The 27254-nt window shown below is 38.5% G+C and overlaps 1 protein-coding gene across 3 annotated transcripts in view; it reads left to right on the forward strand.

Annotated features, from left to right (window-relative positions):
• Positions 1 to 27254, forward strand: part of adgrb2 (adhesion G protein-coupled receptor B2) — a 536693-nt gene that overhangs the window by 442063 nt on the left and 67376 nt on the right. For all 3 annotated transcript variants that reach the window (XM_062030114.1, XM_062030112.1, XM_062030113.1), the window contains exons 27-30: positions 6733 to 6825; positions 15391 to 15603; positions 20168 to 20207; positions 20547 to 20561. In XM_062030114.1, the coding sequence (XP_061886098.1) occupies positions 6733 to 6825; positions 15391 to 15603; positions 20168 to 20207; positions 20547 to 20561 (361 nt within the window). The remainder of the gene's footprint in view (positions 1 to 6732; positions 6826 to 15390; positions 15604 to 20167; positions 20208 to 20546; positions 20562 to 27254) is intronic.

Raw genomic sequence — 27254 nt, forward strand, 5'->3', positions numbered from 1 at the left:
ATACAACGTTAAAACAACATGCTTTTTGACAACGTTTAATCAATGTTGGGTTTTGACGTTGACTTGACCATTGAATTTTGGTCATTTTTCAACCAATATTCTACAACACAAATACAACGTTGAAACAACATGCTTTTTGACGACGTTTAATCAATGTTGGGTTCTAACGCTGATTTGACCATAGAATTTTGGTCATCTTCTCAACCAATGTTCTAAAAAACAAATACAACGTTAAAACAACATGCTTTCTGACAACGTTTACTCAATGTTAGTTTCTGACGTTGATTTGACCATTGAATTTTGATCATTTTCCCAACCAATATTTTAGCACACAAATACAACGTTGAAACAACATGCTTTTTGACGATGTTTAATTAATGTTGGGTTCTGACATTGATTTGACCATTGAAATTTGGTCATTTTCCAACCAATATTCTACAACACAAATACAACAGTGAAACAACATGCTTTTTGACAACGTTTAATCAATGTCAGGTTCCGATGTTGACTTGACCATTGAATTTTGGTCATTTTCCAACCAATATTCTTCAACACAAATACGTTTGAACAACATGCTTTTTGACGACGTTTAATCAATGTTGGGTTCTGACGTTGATTTGACCATTGAATTTTGGTCATTTTCCAACCAATATTCTACAGCACAAATATGTTAAAACAACATGCTTTCTGACAACCTTTATTCAATGTCAGGTTGTAACGTTGATTTGACCTTTGAAATTTGGTCACTTCCCAACCAATATTCTACTGCACAAATACAACGTTGAAACAAAAATTATTTTTGACAACATTTATTCAAAATCCCGTTGTGACGTTGATTTGACCATTGAAATTTGGTAATTTCCCGGCCAAAAATGTTGATCCAACGTTAGACACCAACGTTGTCTCAATTTACAAATACAACTATTTTGCAACGTTTTTTCAAAGTCAGTTTTAAAGGACATGTACCGTATTTTTCGGAGTATAAGTCCGAAAAATACTTTGGCCTTAAATACCATCCTGGGGACCATAGATAATTAATTCGTGGGCCGGAACTGGCTCGAAGGCCTGGACTTTGACAGGCCTGGTCGAGAACTACAACTGCATAGGAACTACAGTGTTTGGATTGTAATTATCCAAATATGACGAGCAGCAAAGTACCGTATTTTTCGGAGTATAAGTCGCTCCGGAGTATAAGTTGCACCGGCCGAAAATGCACAATAAAGAAGGGAAAAAACATATATAAGTCGCACTGGAGTATAAGTCTTATTTTTGGGGGAAATGTATTTGATAAAACCCAACACCAAGAATAGACATTTGAAAGGCAATTTCAAATAAATAAAGAATAGTGAACAACAGGCTGAATAAGTGTACGTTATATGAGGCATAAATAACCAACTGAGAACGTGCCTGGTATGTTAACGTAACATATTATGGTAAGAGTCATTCAAATAACTATAACATATAGAACATGCTATACGTTTACCAAACAATCTGTCACTCCTAATCGCTAAATCCCATGAAATCTTATACGTCTAGTCTCTTACGTGAATGAGCTAAATAATATTATTTGATATTTTACGGTAATGTGTTAATCATTTCACACATAAGTCGCTCCTGAGTATAAGTCGCACCCCCGGCCAAACTACGAAAAAAACCGCGACTTATAGTCCGAAAAATACGGTATGTATAATCAACATTGTATCAACGTTGTCTTATGCCTGCTGGGACACCACATCAAATAAATGTAGTTTACACTCCAGTGACGTTACCATATATAAATGTGCAACAATACATTATTGACTGACTGATTTACTGCGACAAAAACTAAGCAGAAGTGCTAATAACGGATATTATAAAAGCGGATATCATTGTTTACATCCATAGCAGCCATTTTTTAAACAAACTCGGGGGTGCACTGCAAAAAGTGAAATCTAAGTAAGATTAAATATCTCAAATAAGGGAGATATTTGCTTATTTTCTGTCTGATAAGATAAATCTTCTCACTAAGCAGATTTTATGTTAGAGTGTTTTACTTGTTTAAAATGTTTCGGTCCTAAATGATCTAAGTAAGATGTTACAGCTTGTTGCTGAGATTTGATGACCTATATTGAGTAAAACATGCTTGAAACTAGAATATCAAGTGTTGCAAAGCTGTGTCATCAACACTCAAAAGTATAAAACTACTTTTTTAAAGTAATCATTTCTTATTTCACAATTGTGTCTCATAATTAAAACAGATGACAGCCAAATGGACTTTGCTGTTTTAATTTCAATGAAACAATAGAAAATACGTACTCATATAGTAGTACAGTTGGCACAGTACAGTAAACTGACAGTTAATATTTAAACATTTAATATGTGACATTTCAAACTATTTTGAACAGAAATAGTTCATGCACATTCAGGTAAATTCTTCAAAATTACAATAAAAAAGAATTTGGCCGGGGGTTGGGCTGTATATATGCGCACTAATTGACTGAAAGAGCACGCACTTGGAGCAATGATGTCATGTTATTGATGGAAAAATGCATTTTTAGACCTGAGCGGCTAGTAGACCCCGAGAGTAACAAGCGGTTGCCTTGTTGCCGTTCCATTAAGAAAAATAAACTAGTTTTTAGTACAAGTTTGCTGGTTTCCAGAAATGTAATGCCGAGCGCATATCATTATGTCAAGATAATGGCACTAGCATTTACTTCATTTAAGAATAATTTTCAACATATTGAGCAAAAAGGTCTCTTTTTTTTCTACCAAGAAAAGTGCACTTGTTATTAGAATATACTTATTTTAAGGTAATTTGGGGTTCATTGAGGTTAGCTAATTTTACTTGTTTTGGAAAGTCTTGACAAGCCAAATTGTCTTGTTCTATTGGCAAATAATTTTGCTTAGTTCATATAAAATACCCCTTATTTTTGTTTTGTTTTTTCTTGTTTTTGACCACTGACTTTGTGCAGTGTGGTGAGGATTCTCCGACTTCCCGAGTCAGAAATCCGACAACAAGGGGCGATCCAGTTTAAATCCCGACTCGTAACTCAGGATTTCCGACTTCCACTACAAATAGATCACACCATAAGGTCCAATATTGTTGTGTGTCGTCTTCATAATGCTGTATCACAGTGCAGTATTGTCCATCGGAGCCAAGGCCGCTTTAAGGAGCTTAGTAAGATTTTGTATGGAATAAGACGATAAGTCCCTCACTAATGCCCCAAGTGTATATTTGCCACAGGCTTTGCTGTGCCCCCCCTGGGGTTACTGCATTTTAAACTTATTACGCACATGCATGTTTTTAGGCCTTACACAAAGCCACCGTGCACTGAACAATGATGTCTTCATGTAAGTGAATATTAAAATGCTTAGCTGCGTTAAATCAATATCGCAACAGCGGTGAGGATCTGTGCACAGTAAGTCCAGGCATTAGTCTTTGTGAATGTATGGAAATCCTCCCTAGCAGGAGAGCAAGTACGAATGCTGCCGAGTCGCAGGCACACAGGGGGGCCCTGACAGGGAGGAATGAAAGCAGAAATCCCTGTTTTTAAACATTCCGCATCAAAATATCAATTCCGCGTTTTTATAATGAAATATTGTTGCGTATAAGGACGGTAGTCAAAAGATGGAGCTAACTTTGTTTTCTTATCAGCATTCGAACAGTATTTATACATCGGTGGCTTCTCAGTGCAACGCCGGAAATGTGTCCCCGTGAAAACGTGTCCGACCGGAACGCTAACAATAATAACAGTTTTGTGAGTGAACGTTATAAACTCACTTCAATATTTAAAAAAATAGGACCTAAACTAAATGCGGTGAACGCTCACCTCAGCCGCAGGTACTCGCTGTTCCTCTTGCCTAAACGCCGCACTGAGATGCAGGACAGAGAGACCATCAGGAGTGCCAAAACAAGGTGCACATCTGCGGTCCCCTCCAAGGTTTCTCATTGTATCCCATTGGGTCGAGTTTTTTTCTTACCCTGACGTGGGATCTGAGCTGAGGATGTCGTTGTGGCTTGTGCAGCCCTTTGAGACACTTGTGATTAAGGGCTATATAAATACACGTTGATTGATTGATTGATTGAACGATGACGGCTTTCTATCGTATTTTTCGGACTATAAGTCGCAGTTTTTTTCATAGTTTGGCCGGGGGTGCGACTTATACTCAGGAGCGACTTATGTGTGAAATTATTAACACATTACCGTAAAATATCAAATATTATTTATCTCATTCACGTAAGAGACTAGACGTATAAGATTTCATGGGATTTAGCGATTAGGAGTGACAGATTGTTTGGTAAACGTATAGCATGTTCTATATGTTGTAGTTATTTGAATGACTCTTACCATAATATGTTACGTTAACATACCAGGCACGTTCTCAGTTGGTTATTTATGCCTCATATAACGTACACTTATTCAGCCTGTTGTTCACTATTCTTTATTTATTTTAAATTGCCTTTCAAATGTCTATTCTTGGTGTTGGCTTTTATCAAATACATTTCCCCCAAAAATGCGATTTATACTCCAGTGCGACTTATATATGTTTTTTTCCTTCTTTATTAGGCATTTTCGGCAGGTGCGACTTATACTCCGGAGCGACTTATACTCGGAAAAAAACGGTACTTTGCTGCTCGTCATATTTGGATAATTACAATCTAAACACTGTAGTTCCTAACCAGTTGTAGTTCTGGACCAGGCATGTCAAAGTCAAGGCCCGCGGGCCAGTTCCGGCCCACAAATTAATTATCTATGGCCCCCGGGATGATATTTAAAGCCAAAGTAAGACAAAGAAAACAATCTAAAGTTGTCTTTATTTTATAGTTTTAATGCCATGATTTTAATAGTCCGGCCGCGCGTGTGCACAGATTTTCCTCCCATGTGGCCCCTGAACTAAAATAAGTTTGACACCCCTGTTCTAGTCTAATTAATAATAGCCAGCCAGAAAATATATTTTTGACGTGACGATGTAAACAGAGGTCACAACACCGGAAGTATATTACCCGAGGGGGCGTGGCTACAGGATAGAGTTGCCAACGTTGTCTGAGGTCTTTGCATGCATGTTAGAGAATCTTACATAACATTTTCAATAATAATAATGTTAGTAAATTACAAAAAAAAACCATTAAATTAGACATGTACAGTCGTTGTCAAAAGTTTGCATACACTCGTAAAGAACATAATGTCATGGCTGTCTTGAGTTTCCAATAATTTCTACAACTCCTATTTTTTTGTGATAGAGTGATTGGAGCACATACTTGTTGGTCACAAAAAACAATCATGAAGTTTGCTTCTTTTATGAATTTATTATGGGTCTACTGAAAATGTGAGCAAATGTGCTGGGTCAAAAGTATACATACAGCAATGTTAATATTTGCTTACATGTCCCTTGGCAAGTTTCACTGCAATAAGGCGCTTTTGGTCGCCATCCACAAGCTTCTGCTTGAATTTTTGACCACTCCTCTTGACAAAATTGGTGCAGTTCAGCTAAACGTGTTGGTTTTCTGACATGGACTTGTTTCTTCAGCATTGTCCACACGTTTAAGTCAGGACTTTGGGAAGGTCGTTCCAAAACCTTCATTCTAGCCTGATTTAGCCATTCCTTTACCACTTTTGAGGTGTGTTTGGGGTCATTGTCCTGTTGGAACACCCAACTGCGCCCAAGACCCAACCTCCGGGCTGATGATTTTAGCTTGTCCTGAAGAATTTGGAGGTAATCCTCCTTTTTCATTGTCCCATTTACTCTCTGTAAAGCACCAGTTCCATTGACAGCAAAACGGGCCAAGAGCATAATACTATCCACCACCATGTTTGACGGTAGACTTGGTGTTCCTGGGATTAAAGGCCTCACCTTTTTTCCCAATTGCAGGAAATGTTGTTTGTGATGTCCAAAATTGTCTTTCGGGGCTTGCGCGGCAGCACTTTGTGCCAAAAGAAATTGTCAGATTTTCTCTTTTTTTCTCAAAAGGAGCTCACATGCCTGAAGTGAATATCAAAATGCTTTGCCGCGTTAAATCAATATCACAACAGCGGCGAGGATCCGGGCACAGGAAGTCCAGGCATTAGTCTTTGTGAACGTATGAAAATCCTCTCCTGCAAGAGAGCGAGTACGAACCCTGCCGAGTCGCAGGCACACGGGAGTGAATGAAAGGACCACGGCGACACCGGCACCCTGCTGAGATCAGTCATGATAGGATGGCGAGGGGAGGGTTCCATCTTGAGGGACACGATTGAGAATAGGGCTGATAGGAACGAGGGAACGGTGTGTTTTTTGGAGGGGGACGTGATGCACACGCGCATGCAGAACAATGGCGAAAGTGTGCAGACCGAAAGGAAGGAGACGGATGGAAGGAAACAATGGAGGCTAGAAGCTTGCCCATGCAGTATTAATCAGACATGGATGCTGCTCCGGTCCCATTCATTTGTGGCGTCAGATAAGACCACCCACGGAGAGAACGCTCTTATTCGCTCTAACACAGCTTGCTACACGAGTGCTCTTGTTTGACGCTCTCGCAAGATATGACGACAGTGCGAAATGAAAAGGCAGATGCGAATGGACGGGGAAAAACCCTGCAAGACCCAATTGTTCTGTTATCTGGGATGTTATAAGAAGCATGGAGGCATGTGGGAAATCAAATATGACTCTGTGCTCAGGTGTGTGCGTGTGAACCTCTCCGCGAGCCAACAGCTTCACTTTTCTTACCTGTCTTCCCTGTCTCGTCCACACCAAACCCCGCCCCCCGCTCTACAGGTGCAGGATGCCATGCGCTGTCGGATGGGCGGGTGCAAAGACGACAGCGAAAACTCCCCGGACTCCTGCAAGAACGGACAGGTGCAGATCATGGTGAATAGTATTTCATTTCATCCCACCTGCTGTTGGCCTAGAGAGAGCATGTTTGTTTTCACCAGAACTTTGTAGGAAATTGCACAAAATGGCTGCTGGTTTATCTTCCTGCAACAGGACCATCTATTTCAGTCCTCGCGGGCTTTTGATGTGATTTTCGCAGCGTAAAAAGCCTGAATTTGCGGGCGCTTTGTCTATATATTTTTAGTTGGTTTTCTTCGACTTGTGGTTTTATGGATTTGCTATCATTTAGTAAGGCTGTGAGTCTTTGGGCACCACACCATTCGATTCGATTCCTGGGGGTAACGATTCAATTCAGAATTGATTCTCGATTCAAAACGATTCTAGATTATTTAAAAAAAATATTGGATGCCAGTTTTATGATTAACTAAATTCTCCCATAAAATACATAAACAGCTCTGATAAATTTCTATATTACTTAAAAGAAAACTGGTTTTGTTTGATAAAATACTACCCAAACATTTAATAAAGTCAAATACACATAAAGTCAATCTGTACAGCAGATATAGATCATCTACATCAACAATATGATTTGATTGAGTGGCTGGACTGGAAAGATTTAAATATGTGTATATATATATATATATATATATATATATATATATATATATATATATATATATATATATATATATATATATATATATATATATATATATATATATATATATATATATATATTTTTTTTTTTAAATTTAATTGTATTTATTTTTATTTTTATTATTATTATTTTTTGAATCGATTAAATCGTTACAAAGAAGAACCGCAATTATTTTGAAAAAATATTTTTTGACACCCCTATCAGGTCGTGCGTTGTTTCGTTTAATAAAATTCTACCCAAACATTTAATAAAGTCTAATACAAATAAAGTCAATCTGTATAGCAGATATAGATCATCTACATCAACAATATGATTTGATTGAGTGGCTGGACAGGAAAGATTTAAATATATATATAAATTATATATTTAAATTTTTTTTTAAATTTTATTATTTATTTTCTTTTTTCTTTTTTTTTAATCGATTAAATTGTTACAAAGAAGAACCGCAATTATTTTGAAAACTGATTTTTTTGACACCCCAATCAGGTCGTCCGTTGTTTCGTTTAATAAAATTCTACACAAACCTTTAATGAAGTCAAATACAAATAAAGTAATAGATCATCTACATCAACAATATGATTTGACTGAGTGGCTGGACAGGACATATTTAAAAGAAAAAAACCAATCTATTTTTAAAACAATTAAATCGTTACAAATAAGAACCGCTATTATTCTGAAATCAGATTTTTTGACACCCCAGGTTGTCCGTTGTTGTAACATTAACCTCAAACAGGATTGGAACAAAAATAGAAAAAAACAAATACTGTATTGATGGTATACCTATTTTATAGCACAGATACTTAAAAGTAGACACTAGATGGCAGTACAAGCACCTACTCAGCGCTCATTGACCAAGTTTGTACTTTATTTCATGATAACTAATAATCATAGTGACTAATTATAACTATAAAAAAATGATTCCTTTTTGTCCGCGGTCTGCTCTGTCGTCCACTTGTTGCAGACATTCCCCGTGTGTTTTTTAACGCTTGAAAAACATTTGTCCTTATTAAAAAATCATTTATTTTCCGACACATGTACCCCCGGACGTTGTGAAGTGTTGACGGCGATCAATCGCGGTGATTTTTGTTGGTGAACAAGAGATGACGAGAGATTATCATCACACTTCAACATCTCTAACATCTAAAAAGCTGCCTCTTTGCTCTCTCAGCATTACAAAAGAGAATATGTTCTTAATTGTCTTACCCCGGTTAAATAAAGTTAAAATAATAGGGGTGCATGTCTTTGGGCAGTTAAAGATTGGAACCAATTCCTGGGGGGACGATTCGATTCAAAATGGATTTTTGATTCAACACGATTCTTGATTCAATTCGATTTTCACAATGTTTTATTTGGTATAATGTTTATAATAAAATATTTTTAAAACAGGTTGCCGGTTAGAAAGGATCCTTCTGGGTTCATGGAGATGCCCTAAAAAATATTTTGAAAAATATATTCTAATTTAATACATTTTTGAAAATTATTATTCGATTTCATCATCATCGTTTATTTTTATTCCTTTCATGAAAATGCATAAATACCATCCACGTACAGTTCACACTTTCATAGTTTTTTTTGTTTCTCACACATTTTCATGATCAGAAAGGAGCAGATGGAAGAAAATGATTCTTACATGTATCTGCCCTCTTTAACACAAAATATTTTAGTTGACCTTATCACTGTTCCCTACACCAACACTCGAACTCCAACATACTTTTGAATTTTTCTTAAAGCATTTTCACAATGAATGAATTAAGAACCGGGATGAATAAGGATCGCGATTTGGAAGTCAATCGATTATTTTGTGCACCCCTATTAAATAAACCTAAATATATTAGGGGTGTAACGGTACACAAAAATTTCGGTTCGGTACGTACCTCGGTTTAGAGGTCACGGTTCGGTTCATTTTCGGTACAGTAACAAAACAACAAAATATAAATTTTTGGGTTATTTATTTGCCAAATTTGCAAAATCTTCCACCAAAAATATTTTTCTTAGTGGAATATTTGATGTGAAGTAATCAGAACCTTGGATAGGTCAATAATTCATAATAACATTGATTTTGATTCAATATTCTGTTTTCAGCAATGACAGTTTGAAATAACAAAAAACAGCTTTGTTTTATTAGTCAACATTGCAACTTTTTCTAAATTACATTTAACCTTTAAGCTTTTTTATTTCACTTTTGTTATGTTTTTGTTTATTTTAATAGTATTTTTAGAATGTGCCGTGGGCCTTTAAAACATTAGCTGTGGGCCGCAAATGGCCTCCGGGGCACACTTTTGACACCCCTGCTATAGATAATAAAGAATTGAATGTGATAAATCTATGGATAAAAAGCAGAGCCTGGCGACGCATGCGCGTTTATCATAACTCTCTCGCTCTCTCTGTCTCTGCCCCTCCCTCACCAATGCTGCTGCACGCACAATTTGTTTTGTTTTTAACCCCTTCTTAACCCTGAACGTACATTGAAAATACACGCAACCCTAACTCAAAATGCCGGACATTTGAGGCATTTAAGAAACTCCGCCCTGACAGCTCCGCATAAGAGGACATGTCCGGTGAAAAGAGGACGTATGGTCAGTCTATCCTAGCCCGTTAGCTGCTAGCATGCCGTGTGTTGTGCCTCGGTGTGCATTGTTTACACAACGTGCGTTACGCTACTTAATATGTCCGTGTGGAAACTCGTTCGGTACACCTCCGAACCGAACCGGAACCCCCGTACCGAAACGGTTCAATACAAATACACATACCGTTACACCCCTAAAATATATCTATACCAGTAAGTGAGAATGCAGTTGTGTTGCTAAATGTTTTTTACTACATTACCCAGAAGGCTTAGCGCTGTAGACAGGAACAAGAAGTAGGTCTGAGCTCGGAGGAGGACTGCCATTGTGATTTTGTTGTTGTTTCCTGCTTTGTCTACACAAGAAACCAACATAAGTTGTAATTAGATCGCTGACGCGCGCGTTTGGGCACCGCTCTGAGATTGATTTTAATGGAAAAAATTACGCTGATTGGCCAAAATGTGCGGGGAATGTGTAGGCGTTGGTTGATCCATCCAGCCATCCATTTTCTACCGCTTATCCCTTTCGGGGTCGCGGGCGGTGCTGGAGCCTATCTCAGCTACAATCGGGCGGAAGGCGGCGTACACCCTGGACAAGTCGCCACCTCATCGCAGGGCCGGCGTTGGTTGAATTTGCGTAAAATAGCACGATCGAAAATTCCTAGAGGAACTGCACTTTGCACAACTTTTTTATTTTTCTGGTGAAATTGTTGTATTTTTTCTCATAGTCCATAACCCAATCAAAATGTGCTCCTACAGCGCATTACTTTTTGAGCAATATTTAAAAATTCCAGTGAATACTGGCCGCCAGATTGCGTCAATGCCTCTTGTTCCCTGTTTGTCATTCAATAGCAGGAACTCATCATTAATTATGCATTATCCATTTGAAGTCAATTATTAGAGAAATGCGTGATTTCCCGTCCCATTTAAATGTCACTCGACCGCCACAGTTCAGTGCATGACAATGACTTTCCAAAGTGTCGCATCGCTTTGCATAAAAAGTTGCCAGCGGGTGAAGTGTGCACAATACGATTGTTGGACATGTTCCACAATGGCATTGACAAGTTTTCAGATAAAGCTGCGTGAATACCTGCAAAACTCCCCCCCCCCCCCCCCCCCCCCAAAAAAAATAAAAAGACAAATCAGCATTTTTTATTATTGCTTTCTGTGTGATACATCATTTATTCTGCTCGGCCAATTTCAGGAGACTTAATTTCTTCCTCAAATCCGTTTGCAGTGACGATTAGAAGTTGCTGAACTCCATCACGGGTTATCCAGATGAATCTTTTTCAGCGTTTCCCTCGGTCACCTTGAGGAGCATTCACAGACTGATTTACTAAACGTTTGCATCTATTAAAACATGTGCAAACTAGTTAGCACACGCAAAGCTGATCTACTACGAATGCGCAAAATAAGAGAGTTCAATTCATTCAGCGTTTCTGTTTTTGTGTATAAGTGCAGAATATATGATGATTATTTGAAGGAGCAGACGCCAACGTAATCATTTACCACTGGCAATGTCATTGATCAAGACAGGAACTGTTCTGCGGCCGCTGTTTCGCGTCTATATGTAGCATGTTTAGATTGTACGTGGCACAATTTGGCACAGTTACGCACAAATGGCTGTGTTTTATGCAACTTTTCTTACCTGTTGGTACCTGAAAATTCTAACTTAAACCATGGGGACATGGCGGAAATATTTTCAAAAAACAAACTTCCCAAATTTTCTCCAAACAAGACGTTTAGAATTTGAGACTTGAGTGTCGTATTTTGCCCAAGTTACGTCAACAGATATTAGTGATGTGCGATACCACTGAATTTATTTCCAATCCGATACCAAGTAAAAAAAGGCTGGTATTGGCGATCGGCAAATATGCCTGACATGTCTGCTAAAATGTTTAAAATTGTGTAATAATAACATATCTGTTTAAAAAAAACAGTACAAATTTAAGGAAAAGAGAACAAAATTGGAATGTAAAGAGAAAAAACTGAGTTATCTAAACTAATAAAAACAAAATACTTAATACAATATATATATATATATATATATATATATATATATATATATATATATATATATATATATATATATATATATATATATATATATATATATATATACATATATATACATATAAAAAATATATATATATATATATATAAAATATATATATATATAATATATGTTTTTAGCATTTTTTTTTATATCAGAATGGCCCCCCCCTCGACTTTTTAGTATGTTGAAAAAAGTTTAGACACCTCTGATCTAAAGTTTTAACTCTCAAAATAAAAATAAAATATACTTAAAATACAAACAAAGTTTAGTTAGTTAATTAAACAAAATAGTAATACTATTGAATTAATTAGAATAATTTTAACAACCACGACAGACACTTTTAAATGTGTAACTGAACATAAATATTTTTGTACAGGGAGATTTGTTGACACACTTTTTTATGCAGTTAAACAATCTTATTATTGTTATTATTTTATTTGTATTCCTATTCCTACATGGGTAAAAACAATAGTCAAAATGTAAGAAGAAAGCAAAGAAATCGGTATGTAAAGACAAAAAGCTGAAATGTTATAACTAATATATATATATGTATATGTATATAATATACCTAGTCACCTATAATAAATAGCTGGTGCAAGCCTTTTTTAATAAAAAAATATCAATATGGCACATACGTTGACTTTTTATTTAGTGGAAAAGGTTTGAACACCTCTGAAGTAAACTATCGATATTTTGATTTGAGGATTGATATTAGAGCATAAAAATCTGGTATCGGCAGTATCGATACACATCACTAACGGATATTTCCATATATTGTACAGGTTTAGCCAGAGTTTAGCGCGAGTACGCCATTTGTATTCAAAATTGGTGTCAATAAGCTCCTTCTTTTTCTCTGTCCTCTTGTTGTGGGGCAGACTGGCTCGTACATGCACATGTTGCCAGTCCGAATACTAAGTAGCGTATAGTTCTATCTGTCAGTAGACTTGGTATGGAAGCGCTAAAAACAACATGGCCGAGGGTGTGGGGACGCAGTCACAGGGGGCTTGGCCTGGAGGAGGACTTTGGCACGTGAATAAGACCGCCCACAAAACGACGCATTCTGGAGAAACGGTCAAAAAGCGGCTTGAAGATAATCTGTGTGAATTATTATCGATGCAAAATGTTGACGCACTAGGAAGTGTTTTACATGTAGGGAAAACAAATCATAAAATGATCCCTGTTAGGGGCTAATTAAATTAATTTCATTTAACATCATTTGTTTTTTATATGGAATTATAAATGAAAAAAATTATGTGTATTTCTGGTCTTGTAATCTTTGTCCGGACAGTGCGGCTGGATCAAAAGAGATGTCGGAGACGCTTTACTGAACTAAAAGTGGCTTTATTACAAGCAAATGTTATTATACAAGACTGCAGTTCCTGGAGGAGGTCAAGTCAAGAAAATGGCGCACTCCTAATTTGGAGAAGGCAAACAATCAGTTTTTATATTCCTCCTTCCTGTCCCTGTGTGTGTGCTAAATCAGGGGAGCGCATCCTGACCATTAAAGGAGAAGTTTGTGTGTAAGTGTCTGAAAAACAACTGCTTTAAGTCATAATTTAACTGTTGGCGTTGGGCTGAACATGTAGTCTCTTCTCAAGGATAGTGCTATCAGTCCCAGTTAGGACCTCTTTCCTACGAGAAGTGATCCACTTCACCTGCGAATATTAAGCTAAGGGGCCTTATCTTATTATGTGCTCAAACTGAAATACCACTATTTACTTAAACTTGGTGGTTTGCTTTCTCCAAGATGAATATAAACATTCACCACATGCAAAACATAATATGAGTTTATTAATTCACTTCAAAAACATTTTTTTCCCGTATGTGGATCATTCCCAACGCACGATGAATTGATTTACGTGGACCCCGACTAAAACAAGTTGAAAAACGTATTCGGGTGTTACCATTTAGTGGTCAATTGTACGGAATATGTACTGTACTGTGCAATCTACTAATAAAAGTTTCAATCAATCAATAAATCGATGGCAAGACCGGCGCCTCCCAGAGCGCACCTTTGCCGTGCTAAATATAAGCCCTCTTGTAGAGATCCCGCTTCAATATACGGAGCCCAGAGAAGGAGGCGCAGGCTGTATTTGTGTGCTGCATGTTCGGTAACACAACAAAACAGCACAGTTTGGAGCGTGGCATGCCATGAATGTGGAGGGAAATGAGTGTCTCCATGGCGACAACCGGAAAAGTCTGTGCAAAAACCTCATTTAAAAACACTGCACCACTTTTGCACTTAAATGTTAGAGTGCACACAATATTTAGTAGGGGTGTAAAAAAATAAAAAAACACAACCATTTTCAGATTAATCGTGATTAATCTGAAAATTAATCTGACACTTAATCGATTCCAAAAAAATCCAAAACTTTTTTTCTGTCTTATGTTTCGTCCAGCCACTCAGAGATACTTCTCTTGCCTTATTTGACTTTATTGAACGTTTGGGTAGAATTTTATCAAACAAAAACAGTTTTCTTTTAAGTAAAAAATATGTTGATCAGAGCTGTTTATCTATTTTACGGAGGAATGTAGTTAAAGTTAAAGTACCAATGATTGTCACACACACACACACACTAGGTGTGGTGAAATTTGTCCTCTGCATTCGACCCATCCCCTTGTTCACCCCCTGGGAGGTGAGGGGAGCAGTCGGCAGCAGCGGTGGGCGCGCCCGGGAATAATTTTTGGTGATTTAACCCCCAATTCCAACCCTTGATGCTGAGTGCCAAGCAGGGAGGTAATGGCTCCCATTTTTATAGTCTTTAGTATGACTCGGCCGGGGTTTGGACTCACGACCTACCGATCTCAGGGCGGATACTCTAACCACAAGGCCACTGAGTAGGTCATAAAAAAGGTTAGTCATAAAAATGGCACCCAATGTTATTAAAACAGTATAGATTTTGAATGGAGAATTGATTCTGAATCAAATGGTTACCCCTAAGAATCGAATCGTGCGGTTCCCCAAGATTCACAGCCCTCCTATTTAGCACTTAAGAGCTTATTAGAGCAGGCCCTAACTGTCTTCATTTAATTTCTGGACTTGTTATCGACACGCTGCTCCCACTGTTGACTGGTTACCATGGCAACGCTTGTCTTCCAAGGGAGGTGGATAATGAAACTATTCCTTTCCCTGCTTTAAATGGATGCTGAAAGAAAGTAAAGGACATTATCGAGATGTTCACAGGGTATCTCATTACAATAATCCCTTGGAATTTACAGGAGAATTGTCCCTGCACGCCGTCTTGTTAAAGTGCCGCTTTTAGGAGCATTACGTGATTCGTTAATCTCTTATTAAAGCTCCGTGCTCTCCCCCGCCACCATCAGAACTACCCGAACGCCGCCTACCCCGGCCAGCGCTGCGGCTCCTTGCGTTACGGCAGCGGCCCGCCGGTGCTGCCGCCAGGGGCGTGCCAGGAGCAGGCCCGTTGCCACAGTCTGCCCCGCAGCCTCGACCACCGCCACGTTCTCGGATACGCGCACGAGCAGAGCCCCGTCCCCAACAATACCCACGATCACAACCACGTCGGCAGCCACGCAGTATGTCGCCACGGGAAAAGAGTCAGTGGAAGGAGAGGGAGAAGGTGCAATTTGTAACATCCATCCATCCTTTTTCTACCGCTTGTCCCTTTTGGGGTCGCGGGGGGTGCTGGAGCCTATCTCAGCTGCATTCGGGCGGAAGGCGGCGTACACCCTGGACAAGACGCCACCTCATCGCAGGGCCAACACAGATAGACAGACAACATTCACACACTAGGGCCAATTTAGTGTTGCCAATCAACATATCCCCAGGTGCATGTCTTTGGAGGTGGGAGGAAGCCGGAGTACCCGGAGGGAACCCACGCAGTCACGGGGAGAACATGCAAACTCCACACAGAAAGATCCCGAGACCGGGATTGAACCCACTACTTCGTATTGTGAGGCACATGCACTAACCCCTGTACCACCGTGCTGCCCAATTTGTAACAACTACACTTTAAAGTGCTTTATAGCAGTGTTTCTTAACCATTCTTGGGTAGCAGCCGGGGCCTCAGCGGTACTCAGTTGTAGTACACTTTTCCACCACTTGTGGCATTAATGACAACATCAAGAAGTCTGCAGTCAAAGTCAGAGAAATTTCTTGAGTGCAAAAATTATGACTCGTGTATAATTTTGACCGTTTAGTGAATAAAAATAATCATTATTAATTTATTGTAGCACAACGCCGCCATTGTATTTACATTTTCTATTCATCAGTTATTTATGACACCCTTCTTATGCAGTATATTTTATGAATTTTATGAATTTTGTAATCAGCCCGATCTAAGCCTAAATTAGGCTTCTGTCTTAAATACCGTATTTTCCGGATTATTGAACGCACCAATATATAAACAGCACCCACTAAACTTGAGAAGAAAAAAACAAATGTTTCCATATATTAGCCGCACTGGACTTTAAGCCGCAGATATATAGGTTGTGAAATGAGTAATTTACACAGAAATATTTTGTATATTTTTATTTACATACATTAATTGTTTCCAAATGGTGTCTGTAACACGGCAGTAAAACGGCTGATCAAACAAAACATAAGTCATCCTCATGGACCCACTAGCTGTGGAAGATAGCTCTCCAATCTGCTAAACAGACTCAGTAACTCCACAGTGACGTTTTGGTGAATTTACTGAGGAATTTGTGAAACTGGAACAATACCAAAAAATGCCATTGTAAGTTAATAATACTAACACAGACACTCGGAAACGCGTTAGCATATTAGCTCATTCTAATGACGCTAGCTTCATTACGTTACGATAGCACGTACAAATATGCATGAAAACCCTCCTACAGACATCACACGTGTGACGGTTTGTTAAGTAAGAATTGTGCTAGTTGTATTGTAAAACTTACGTACAAACGTTGCTTGGAGTGATGAATGAAGAATCCATACGAGTAGAAACGCTATGGACAGTTTTACTTCCGGTTCTAGGCATTAAAACAGGAATTACATTTTCAACCCGCAACACCTGCAGTAATAATAATAATAATAATAGATGTTATTTGTAAAAAGCACTTTACATTGAGTAAACAACCTCAAAGTGCTACAGGTTATTAAAAAAATTTAAATAAAAAGATAATAAAAAATAAAAAATAGAACAGCCAAATAGCTAGAACTAGTATGGATATATCTTAAATAAAAAGGCTTTTTTTTAAAGAAGGGTTTTTAAGCCTTTTTTAAAAGCATCCACAGTCTGTGGTGCCCTCAGGTGGTCAGGGAGAGCGTTCCACAGACTGGGAGCAGCGGAGCAGAAAGCTCGGTCTCCCATTGTTTGTAGCTTTGTCCTCGGAGGTTGGAGGAGGTTAGCCTGTCCGGAGCGCAGTGAGCAAACTTGTCCAAAAGATGGCGCCATAGCACAAACAATAACACACATTTCCAGTGTCCCTGCTTGTGTTTAATGAAAACTATTGAATAAAGTATTTTCCGGACTATAAGGCACACTTAAAATCGTTTTTTTTTCTCAAAACTCGACAGTGTGCCTTTTAACCCGGTGCGCCTAATGTAAGGAATATGTTTGGTTGAGCTTACCCACCTCGAAGCTATTTTATTTGGTACACGGTGTAGTGATAAGTGTGACCAGTAGATGGCAGTCAAACATAAGAGATAGGTGTGGGCTGCACTATGATGAGTCTCAAGTAAACAACACCAACATTCTAAATTTTCCATTGAAAATATAGAACATTACACATGGCGCTCAAAAATCTATCAAAATGTTTTGGTACGACTTTGACGGCGCATCCGGAAGCCGCTTGAAGATGATCTGTAAAACATAATCCATGCTTTTTTTTTACTTAAGAAACACCATTACATGTTATGTAGACCACAAGGAAGTGGTTTCCATTTAGAAAAAATATATACCAAGATGACTCCTTTAATGCGCCCTATAATCCTGTGCGCTTAACATATGAAAAAAGATTAAAAATAGACCATTCAGCGGCAGTGCGCCTTATAATTCAGTGCACTCTATGGTCCGGAAAATACGGTACTAAACATTATGGCCGTTAGCGAAGAAAAATCCATGAATTAGCCGCACCGTTTTGTAAGCCGCAGGGTTTAAAGCGGAGGAAAAAAAATAGCGTTTTGTACGGTAAATAATATTTGTTGTGATTAATACATGGTTACATATCATTTGACAAGGTTGTTGATTGTAAGTAGGTTAGATATAATAATTGATTAAAATCAAGAGCAAGATTAGCCATTCAGTGTTGATGTTGGGACCCCAGGTCAAAAAGGTGAAGAACCCCTGCTACACATCAAACATTCACTAGCATGCATACAAGACTGCACACTTTAATGCAATCCAATACAAAATCTGTATCAAAATTATGTTTTTTGAGAGATTTATTTCGGTTGTAGTGTCACATTTACTAACATTATTAAGAGTAGAAATGTCCGATAATATCGGACTGCCGATATTATCGGCCGATAAATGCTTTAAAATGTAATATCAGAAATTATCGGTATCGGTTTCAAAAAGTAAAATTTATGACTTTTTAAAACGCCGCTGTACGGAGTGGTACACGGACGTAGGGAGAAGTACAGAGCACCAATAAACCTTAAAGGCACTGCCTCTGCGTGCCGGCCCAGTCACATAGTATCTACGGCTTTTCACACACACAAGTGAAAATACTTGGTCGACAGCCATACAGGTCACACTGAGGGTGACTGTATAAACAACTTTAACACTGTTACAAATATGCGCCACACTGTGAACCCACACCAAACAAGAATGACAAACACATTTCGGGAGAACATCCGCACCGTAACACAACATGAACACAACACAATAAATACCCAGATCCCCTTGCAGCACTAACTCTTCCAGGACGCTACAATATATTGATCCACATTAAAGCTATGGCCCTGATCCAAAATAGAATGTGTTTAAAAATAATTAGATTTGATGTGAGATGCACTCAAGTCGTCGTGTCCTCCGCCTCCTGGCTTTTTTGCTGCGCTTGGCGACCTGATGCTCCCCTCCTATTTAGGGGACCGGACGCACTTCTCACTTCTCATGCTGCCCAGCAACCAGGACAAAACACACTCATTTTAATGCGTGAAAAGTGTTAACACGTCACACTGATTGTAGGTCTGGATTACACATTGCACCTTTCTCTCTCTTCCTCGCTAGGTTAGTTCTTTGTCTTTTAGTTTCTTTGGTATGTTTGCAGTAGATAGACTGTTGTGTTGGAGTCTTTATGAGTGCCAGTTTCTGTGCAAGTGTGAGCGCACCCCTTTCAGCAACCATTTTCTCAAGGGGTCAAGTTATGTACTCAACAAAAAAAGGTGGAACAACTGAAAACATGTTTTATATTCTAGTTTCTTCAAAATAGCCAGCCTTTGTTCCGATTGCTGCTTTGCACACTCTTGGCATTCTCTCGATGAGCTTCAAGCACACCTGTTAAGTGAAAACCATTTCAGGTGACTACCTCTTGAAGCTCATCGAGAGAATGCCGAGAGTGTGCGAAAAAGTGATCAGAGCAAAGGGTGGCTATTTTGAAGAAACTAGAATATAAAACATGTTTTCAGTTTAAGTACATAACTCCACATGTGTTCATTCATAGTTTTGATGCCTTCAGTGACAATCTACAATGTAAATAGTCAGGAAAATAAAGAAAACACATTGAATGGGAAGGTGTGTCCAAACCTGTACTGTATATGTACTATTATGTACATTAATGAAAATGGTTGTTGAAATTTGATGGGTGTGCTCACTGTACTTTAGTGAGACATTACAGTATCTAAGAAAGTATTTCCAGTAGTGACATTAGAACTAGGACACCACAGCACCAGTAAGGTAATTGTTACTGGCAGACATCCTGACAACATACAGTAGATGGCATCTATTTTAAGAAGGATTTGTCTGGATTAAACAAAAGATCTTGTTCATTTTGCCCATCTCCAAAGTAATTGTACAGTTGAGTCACCATGGCAACAAATCATCTCCCCTTCAATATAGGACCACTTGAGATCGTCATCGCCCATCTTCCACGAGCTGCTGCTACTAATCTCACTGCACATATTGTACTCTCTCACTCTCTCTCCCCCCTGCCCCGCCCTCCCCTTCCTCAGACCGACTTTGAGAAGGACGTGGACCTGGCGTGCCAAACAGGTGAGTTGTCCTCTTTTTTTTGCTTCAGCACAATTAGCATCGCCGGCGAACGAACGTGTAGCCGCCTCCAGCTCGCCGTGCCCGGTGATGAAATGACAGATTACACGCGGAAAAGCCACTGTGAACAAACGACGTATCAATCACGCTCATTCCGCACCTTTTATGTGCACTCTGATGAGATGTTTAATGGTGCATGAAGATAACACTCCTCTGTATGCAGAACTGGCTCCGGTCGGTCGTGCCTGGATGTTTTTGGATGTATGCAATTGTACATTTGAAACATTAACACAGTCACTTTCCCCCCTTCCTCCTCCTCCGCCTCCTCCTCCATCCATGCAGAGAGAGGACATCCATGTAAGTTTCAAACTTTCAACTAACCCTGCCTGCTCTTCAGTGTTCTACTTTGAGTAACCCTACCTTGTTCTCAGGGTTGAATTTGGCTCAATATGTCATTGTTGATATGCATGGACCATGTCCACACCAACACAGATACTTTTATAAGGTGTTAAAACATCTTTGCAGACTAAAAAAACGATGTTAATGCTGTCAGGTTCAAACACTGATGATATATATTAAACAAGACAAGAAGCAAAGAATTAAACAGAGACAGGATTCAATTTTGGCTAAAATTGAGGAGAAACGTATCGACCTGTAACCTCTTACAGTGTCACCCACGCTCTGGCGAAAGATTGTATGCCACCTCTTTTTATTTGGACTTTCCCTGTTTACATAACAACAGCTGTTTCTAAAGGAATGGGGGGTATGTAAACAGCCATTGTTTTCGGTCACATTAACACAAAAGAAAAAGATGCCTCGGGCTTGGACTGGTCCTGGATCGAGCTTGGGCAGGTCTTGGATGACAATAGATAACCCCTCCCGTCTCCGCCCATCCTACACAGTGGAATTTTACAAGCCTTTGCTTGGTGCAACAAAGACAGCCTCTGTCTGTTCACTGGCAACTCAGAGAACGGAATGTTTTTTGATCATTTACATACAATTTTTCTGACAAATGCCTTACCAACTTTATTTAGAAAGCCCTTTAAAAACAACCACAGTTGAAAAACAAAAGGCTGTACACCACAAACAAGTACACACACAAAAAGCAGAGAAAATACAGGCAAAGGACAGACTAAAATATAATAAGGGCACAATATCATGCAGAGGTGTACTTATAACTCTTTTATAGACAAATGATAGCATTTATAGGCGCGGCCGAGAGTAGGGGTTGGCGCGTAATGTTCTCTTCTTCCTGGAGGGGGCATAACAATCAATCAATCAATGACCTCTGGCTGGAATATAAAGACAATATAACATACATCCATAAACGTATGCAAAAGTGCAATATATTTATCTGTACAGTAATCTATTTATTTATATCTGCAACTTATTGCTTTTTTATCCTGCACTACCATGAGCTAATGCAACAAAATTGCGTTCTTATCTGTACTGTAAAGTTCAAATTTGAATGACAATAAAAAAGGAAGTCCAAGTCTAAGTCTATGTAACCAGGTAAAAAAAACTCATTTCCAAAAGTGACCTGGCCAAGATGGCAGCAAAACAAAGTTAGAGAAACACATATAAGAAGAACAACAACAACAACAGCAGCAGTCACACACCACAATTACAAAAATAAATGACTTGCATATATGAACTAGGGTTGTCTCGATACTAGGGTTGTACGGTATACCGGTATTAGTATAGTACCGCAATACTAATTAATCATATTCGGTACTATACCGCCTCTAAAAAGTACCCCAAAACCCCCCGGCCCCCCACGTCGTCGTCACGTCATGTCATTGCTGGTTTACGAGCATGTTCGGCAGCGCACAATCACGGAGTACTTACAAGCAGACACAGTGTGTAGACAGAAAAGGGAGAACGGACGCATTTTGGCTTAAAAAGTAAAGATAAAGGTGAAGTTATAACACTGAAACACCCTCAGGAAGAGGTGCTTTAAGTCATGGCTAGCTAGCTATCGGCTAAAGTCTATCCGCAGTCTACAGTGTTGTAGTGACTTCTAAATCACTAATCCTAGCGACAAATAAAGTATGTTTCTTACAAGTATCATTATTACTGCAGGACGAGGAATAGCTAAACATGCTTCCCTACACACCGTAGGAGGATACAATAGCTCACCGGCGTCACCGCTAATGACGCCGTTCCTTAATGTAAACAAACGCCATGGGTGGATCTACACCTAACATCCACTGTAATGATACCAAGTACGTATCTAGTGGATACTACTATGAATACATCGATAATTTCTATCATCACAAAATCTTTTTTTCCTTTTTTAAAATTCATATTATGTTTATAAACTCAGGAAATATGTCCCTGGACACATGAGGACTTTGAATATGACCAATGTATGATCCTGTAACTACTTGGTATCGGATTGATACCTAAATTTGTGGTATCATCCAAAACTAATGTAAAGTATCAAACAAGAGAAGAATAAGTGATTATTACATTTTAACAGAAGTGTAGTTAGAACATGTTAAAAGAGAAAGTAAGCAGATATTAACAGTGAATGAACAAGTAGATTATTAATTCATTTTCTACCACTTGTCCTTTATAATGTTGAAAAAATAATAGAATTGGAAAATGACACAATATGTTACTGCATATGTCAGCAGACTAAATTTGGAGCCTTTGTTTGTTTACTTACTACTAAAAGACAAGTTGTCTAGTATGTTCACTATTTTATTTAAGGACAAACTTGCAATAATAAACATATGTTTAATGTACCCTAAGACTTTTTGTTAAAATAAAGCCAATAATGCAATTTTTTGTGGTTCCCTTTATTTAAAAAGTATCGAAAAGTACCGAAAAGTATCAAAACACATTTTGGTACCAGTACCAAAATATTGGTATCGGGACAACACTACCAGATACCAATATTTTGGTACCGGAACCAAAATGTATTTCAATACTTTTTGATACATTAGTTTTGGATGATACCACACATTTAGATATCGATCCAATACCAAGTAGTTACAGGATCATACATTGGTCATATTCAAAGTCCTCATGTGTCCAGGGACGTATTTCCTGAGTCTATAAATATAATATGATTTTTTTTAAAAAGGAAAAAATATTTTGTGACGATAAAAAATAATGATGTAATCATAGTATTATCGACTAGATACGCTCATGTACTTGGTATCATTACAGTGGATGTCAGGTGTAGATCCACCAATTGCATTTGTTTACATTGTGACGCCGGTGAGCTATTGTATCCTAGGGTGTGTAGTGAAGCATGTTTAGCTATTCCTCGTCCTGCAGGGATGATACTTGTAAGAAATGTACTTTATTTGTCGCCATGGAGGCGAGGATTAGTGATTTAGAAGTAGCTAAAACACTGCCGATTGCATATGGACGTTAGCCGCTAGCTAGCTAGCTATGTCTTAAAGCACCTCTTCCTGAGGGTGTTTCAGTGTTATAACTTCACCTTTATCTTTGTTTTTTAGGCCAAAATGTGTCCGTTCTCCCTTTTCTGTCTACACACTGTTTCTGCTTGTAAGTACTCTGTGATTGTGCGCTGCCGAACATGCTCCTCTGCTCGTAAAACCAGCAAAAAACTGAGAATAGTACCGTTTTTGATTCATTAGTACCGCAATACTATACTAGTACCGGTATATCGTACAACCTTAATATGAACATAAAAACATGTGATAGGTCAAAACAATGCATAAAGTGTTTCAGTAAAACAACTTCAAAACAAGTACAATGCCCAATAGAAACAGTTCCTTGATCCTTTAAAATGGCTTGAAAGTGATCAGTTCAGGTAACCTCAGATCCTTTTGTAAGTCATTCCAACACCATGGAGCAGCATATCTGACAGCTGTTTTTCCAACATGTGTGTTGTCTGTAGGATCTTCTAAGTATGTCCTGCAACCTTAAGCTGTAGGGACTGGAATCTCCCCACATAAAAGAACATAAATAAGGGGGAACCAGACAAAGAAGTGATTTAAACCAACCATAGAGAAAATCAGCATACTGATAAAGATGGATAGTTTGTTGTTGCATACGAAGTGCAATGGTGGACAAGGTTGCCACAACCAGTAATAAAATGTAAGGCACAGTGATATACACTGTCCAGTTTTTCCAAATAAGTGTCGGGTGCATTCATAAAAAGCAAGTCTCCATAATCTAGCAAAGGCATAAAAGTGGTCAGAATCAAGTGTTTCCTGTATGAAAAAACAGGACTTGTTTCTAAAGACACAAGTTTTTCTGTGTGTGATTTAAAAGACAAGCTCTCATAAATAACAATCCCCAAGTACTTATATAGTGACCATTTCAAGTTCAACCTTGTGAGCAGCTGATATTTTTTGAATGTTCAATGTCAAATGTCTGCCATATCAGTCTAGATTTCTTTGCATTAAGAACTAGTCTAAATTGAGTCACCTGGGACCGAACAACATCAAAAGCTGACTGTAGGAGCTCAAAGGCTCGCACAACAGCGGGAGATGAACAATATATGATCGCGTCATCTGCATAAAAATGGAACGCAGCATCCGACACATTATCACAGAGATTATTTACATAAATGGACAAAATAATTGAGAAGCACTGATATATGCCATTCTGAGAGTAAAATTAGTTTTTTGTCTAAATATTGGAGTCTTTTTTTTTTTTTTTTAATTGACCTAAATTATGCACAAATTATTTGCTGGGATTAATCAACATTATACAGGAGGATTAGTTTTAATTACGTTGATATTTTGCACACAAAAAATAATTGTATTTTATTTAGCCTTTATTTAACCAGGTAAAATCCCATTGAGATCAAAGATTTATTTTCCAAGGGAGACCTGGCCAAGAGGGCAGCAAATTGCAGAACATTCATTGAACGAAGATTGTGACTTCCTTTTTTCTTTGTTAAAATACAAGACAGATGAGATGGGGTGATACCCAGAATAGTTTTGTACAAACCCCGTTTCCATATGAGTTGGCAAATTGTGTTAGATGTAAATATAAACGGAATACAATGATTTGCAAATTGTTTTCAACCCATATTCAATTGAATGCACTACAAAGACAACATATTTGATGTTCAAACTCATAAACTTTATTTTTTTTTTGCAAATAATAATTAGCTTAGAATTTCATGGCTGCAACACGTGCCAAAGTAGTTGGGAAAGGGCATGTTCACCACTGTTACATGGCCTTTCCTTTTAACAACACTCAGTAAACGTTTGGGAACTGAGGAGACACATTTTTGAAGCTTCTCAGGTGGAATTCTTTCCCATTCTTGCTTGATGTACAGCTTAAGTTGTTCAACAGTCTGGGGGTCTCCCTTGTGCTATTTTAGGCTTCATAATGCGCCACACATTTTCAATGGGAGACAGGTCTGGACTACAGGCAGGCCAGTCTAGTACCCGCACTCTTTTACTATGAAGCCACGTTGATGTAACACGTGGCTTGGCATTGTCTTGCTGAAATAAGCAGGGGCGTCCATGGTAACGTTGCTTGGATGGCAACATATGTTGCTCCAAAACCTGTATGTACTTTTCAGCATTAATGGCGCCTTCACAGATGTGTAAGTTACCCATGTCTTGGCCACTAATACACCCTCATACCATCACAGATGCTGGCTTTTCAACTTTGCGCCTATAACAATCCGGATGGTTCTTTTCCTCTTTGGTCCGGAGGACACGACGTCCACAGTTTCCAAAAACAATTTGAAATGTGGACTCGTCAGACCACAGAACACTTTTCCACTTTGTATCAGTCCATCTTAGATGAGCTCAGGCCCAGCGAAGCCGGCAGCGTTTCTGGGTGTTGTTGATAAACGGTTTTCGCCTTGCATAGGAGAGTTTTAACTTGCACTTACAGTTGTAGCGACCAACTGTAGTTACTGACCGTGGGTTTCTGAAGTGTTCCTGAGCCCATGTGGTGATATCCTTTACACACTGATGTCGCTTGTTGATGCAGTACAGCCTGAGAGATCGAAAGTCACGGGCTTAGCTGCTTACGTGCAGTGAATTCTCCAGATTCTCTGAACCCTTTGATGATGTTCCGGAGCGTAGATGGTGAAATCCCTAAATTCCTTGCAATAGCTGGTTGAGAAAGGTTTTTCTTAAACTGTTCAACAATTTGCTCACGCATTTGTTGACAAAGTGGTGACCCTCGCCCCATCCTTGTTTGTGAATGACTGAGCATTTCATGGAAACTACTTTTATACCCAATCATGGCACCCACCTGTTCCCAATTTGCCTGTTCACCTGTGGGATGTTCCAAATAAGTGTTTGATGAGCATTCCTCAACTTTATCAGTATTTATTGCCACCTTTCCCAACTTCTTTGTCACGTGTTGCTGGCATCAAATTCTAAAGTTAATGATTATTTGAAAAAAAAAAAATGTTAATCAGTTTGAACATCAAATATGTTGTCTTTGTAGCATATTCAACTGAATATGGCTTGAAAATGATTTGCAAATCATTGTATTTCGTTTATATTTACATCTAACACAATTTCCCAACTCATATGGAAACGGGGTTTGTAGATGAACACATACCAATGATTGAGGCGTCGAGCACATAAAGATGTCCAGTTAACCATTGAGTATAACACACAATGGTGAGTAAGGGGAGCGTAGTTGGTGATGAATCTCAGTGCCCCGTGGTACACACTATCCAGCTTGTGGAGACAACCAGCAGTAGCATTCATGTACAACACATCTCCATAGTCAATAACAGGTAAAAAGGTTGTTTCCAGCAATTTCTGTTTCACAGTAAAAAAAAAGTTTCAGTTTTTGTACAACATACTGAATGTGCTAATGATTGAACAATTAATTTCCCATTTATTTAAGTGACAAACATGCATCTAAAGTTTAATTCTAAAAGTATAAAAATCATTTCACATAAATAAATTAAAAAATGTGGACACTTTTTGTAATGGGCAGAGCGTCCAGATTAAAGTCTGTTTAGGGCCCCAATTTATCCAGGGAGGGCCCTGCTAAAATGTCCTAACAAAGGCTCAATTTGGTTTCATTTGTTCTACAAAATGTTTTTTTTTTTTTTTCACTTTCTCTGACCTGTTAAAA

The sequence above is a fragment of the Entelurus aequoreus genome, linkage group LG20, assembly GCF_033978785.1.
Source record: "Entelurus aequoreus isolate RoL-2023_Sb linkage group LG20, RoL_Eaeq_v1.1, whole genome shotgun sequence".
NCBI classification, from domain to species: Eukaryota; Metazoa; Chordata; class Actinopteri; order Syngnathiformes; family Syngnathidae; genus Entelurus; species Entelurus aequoreus.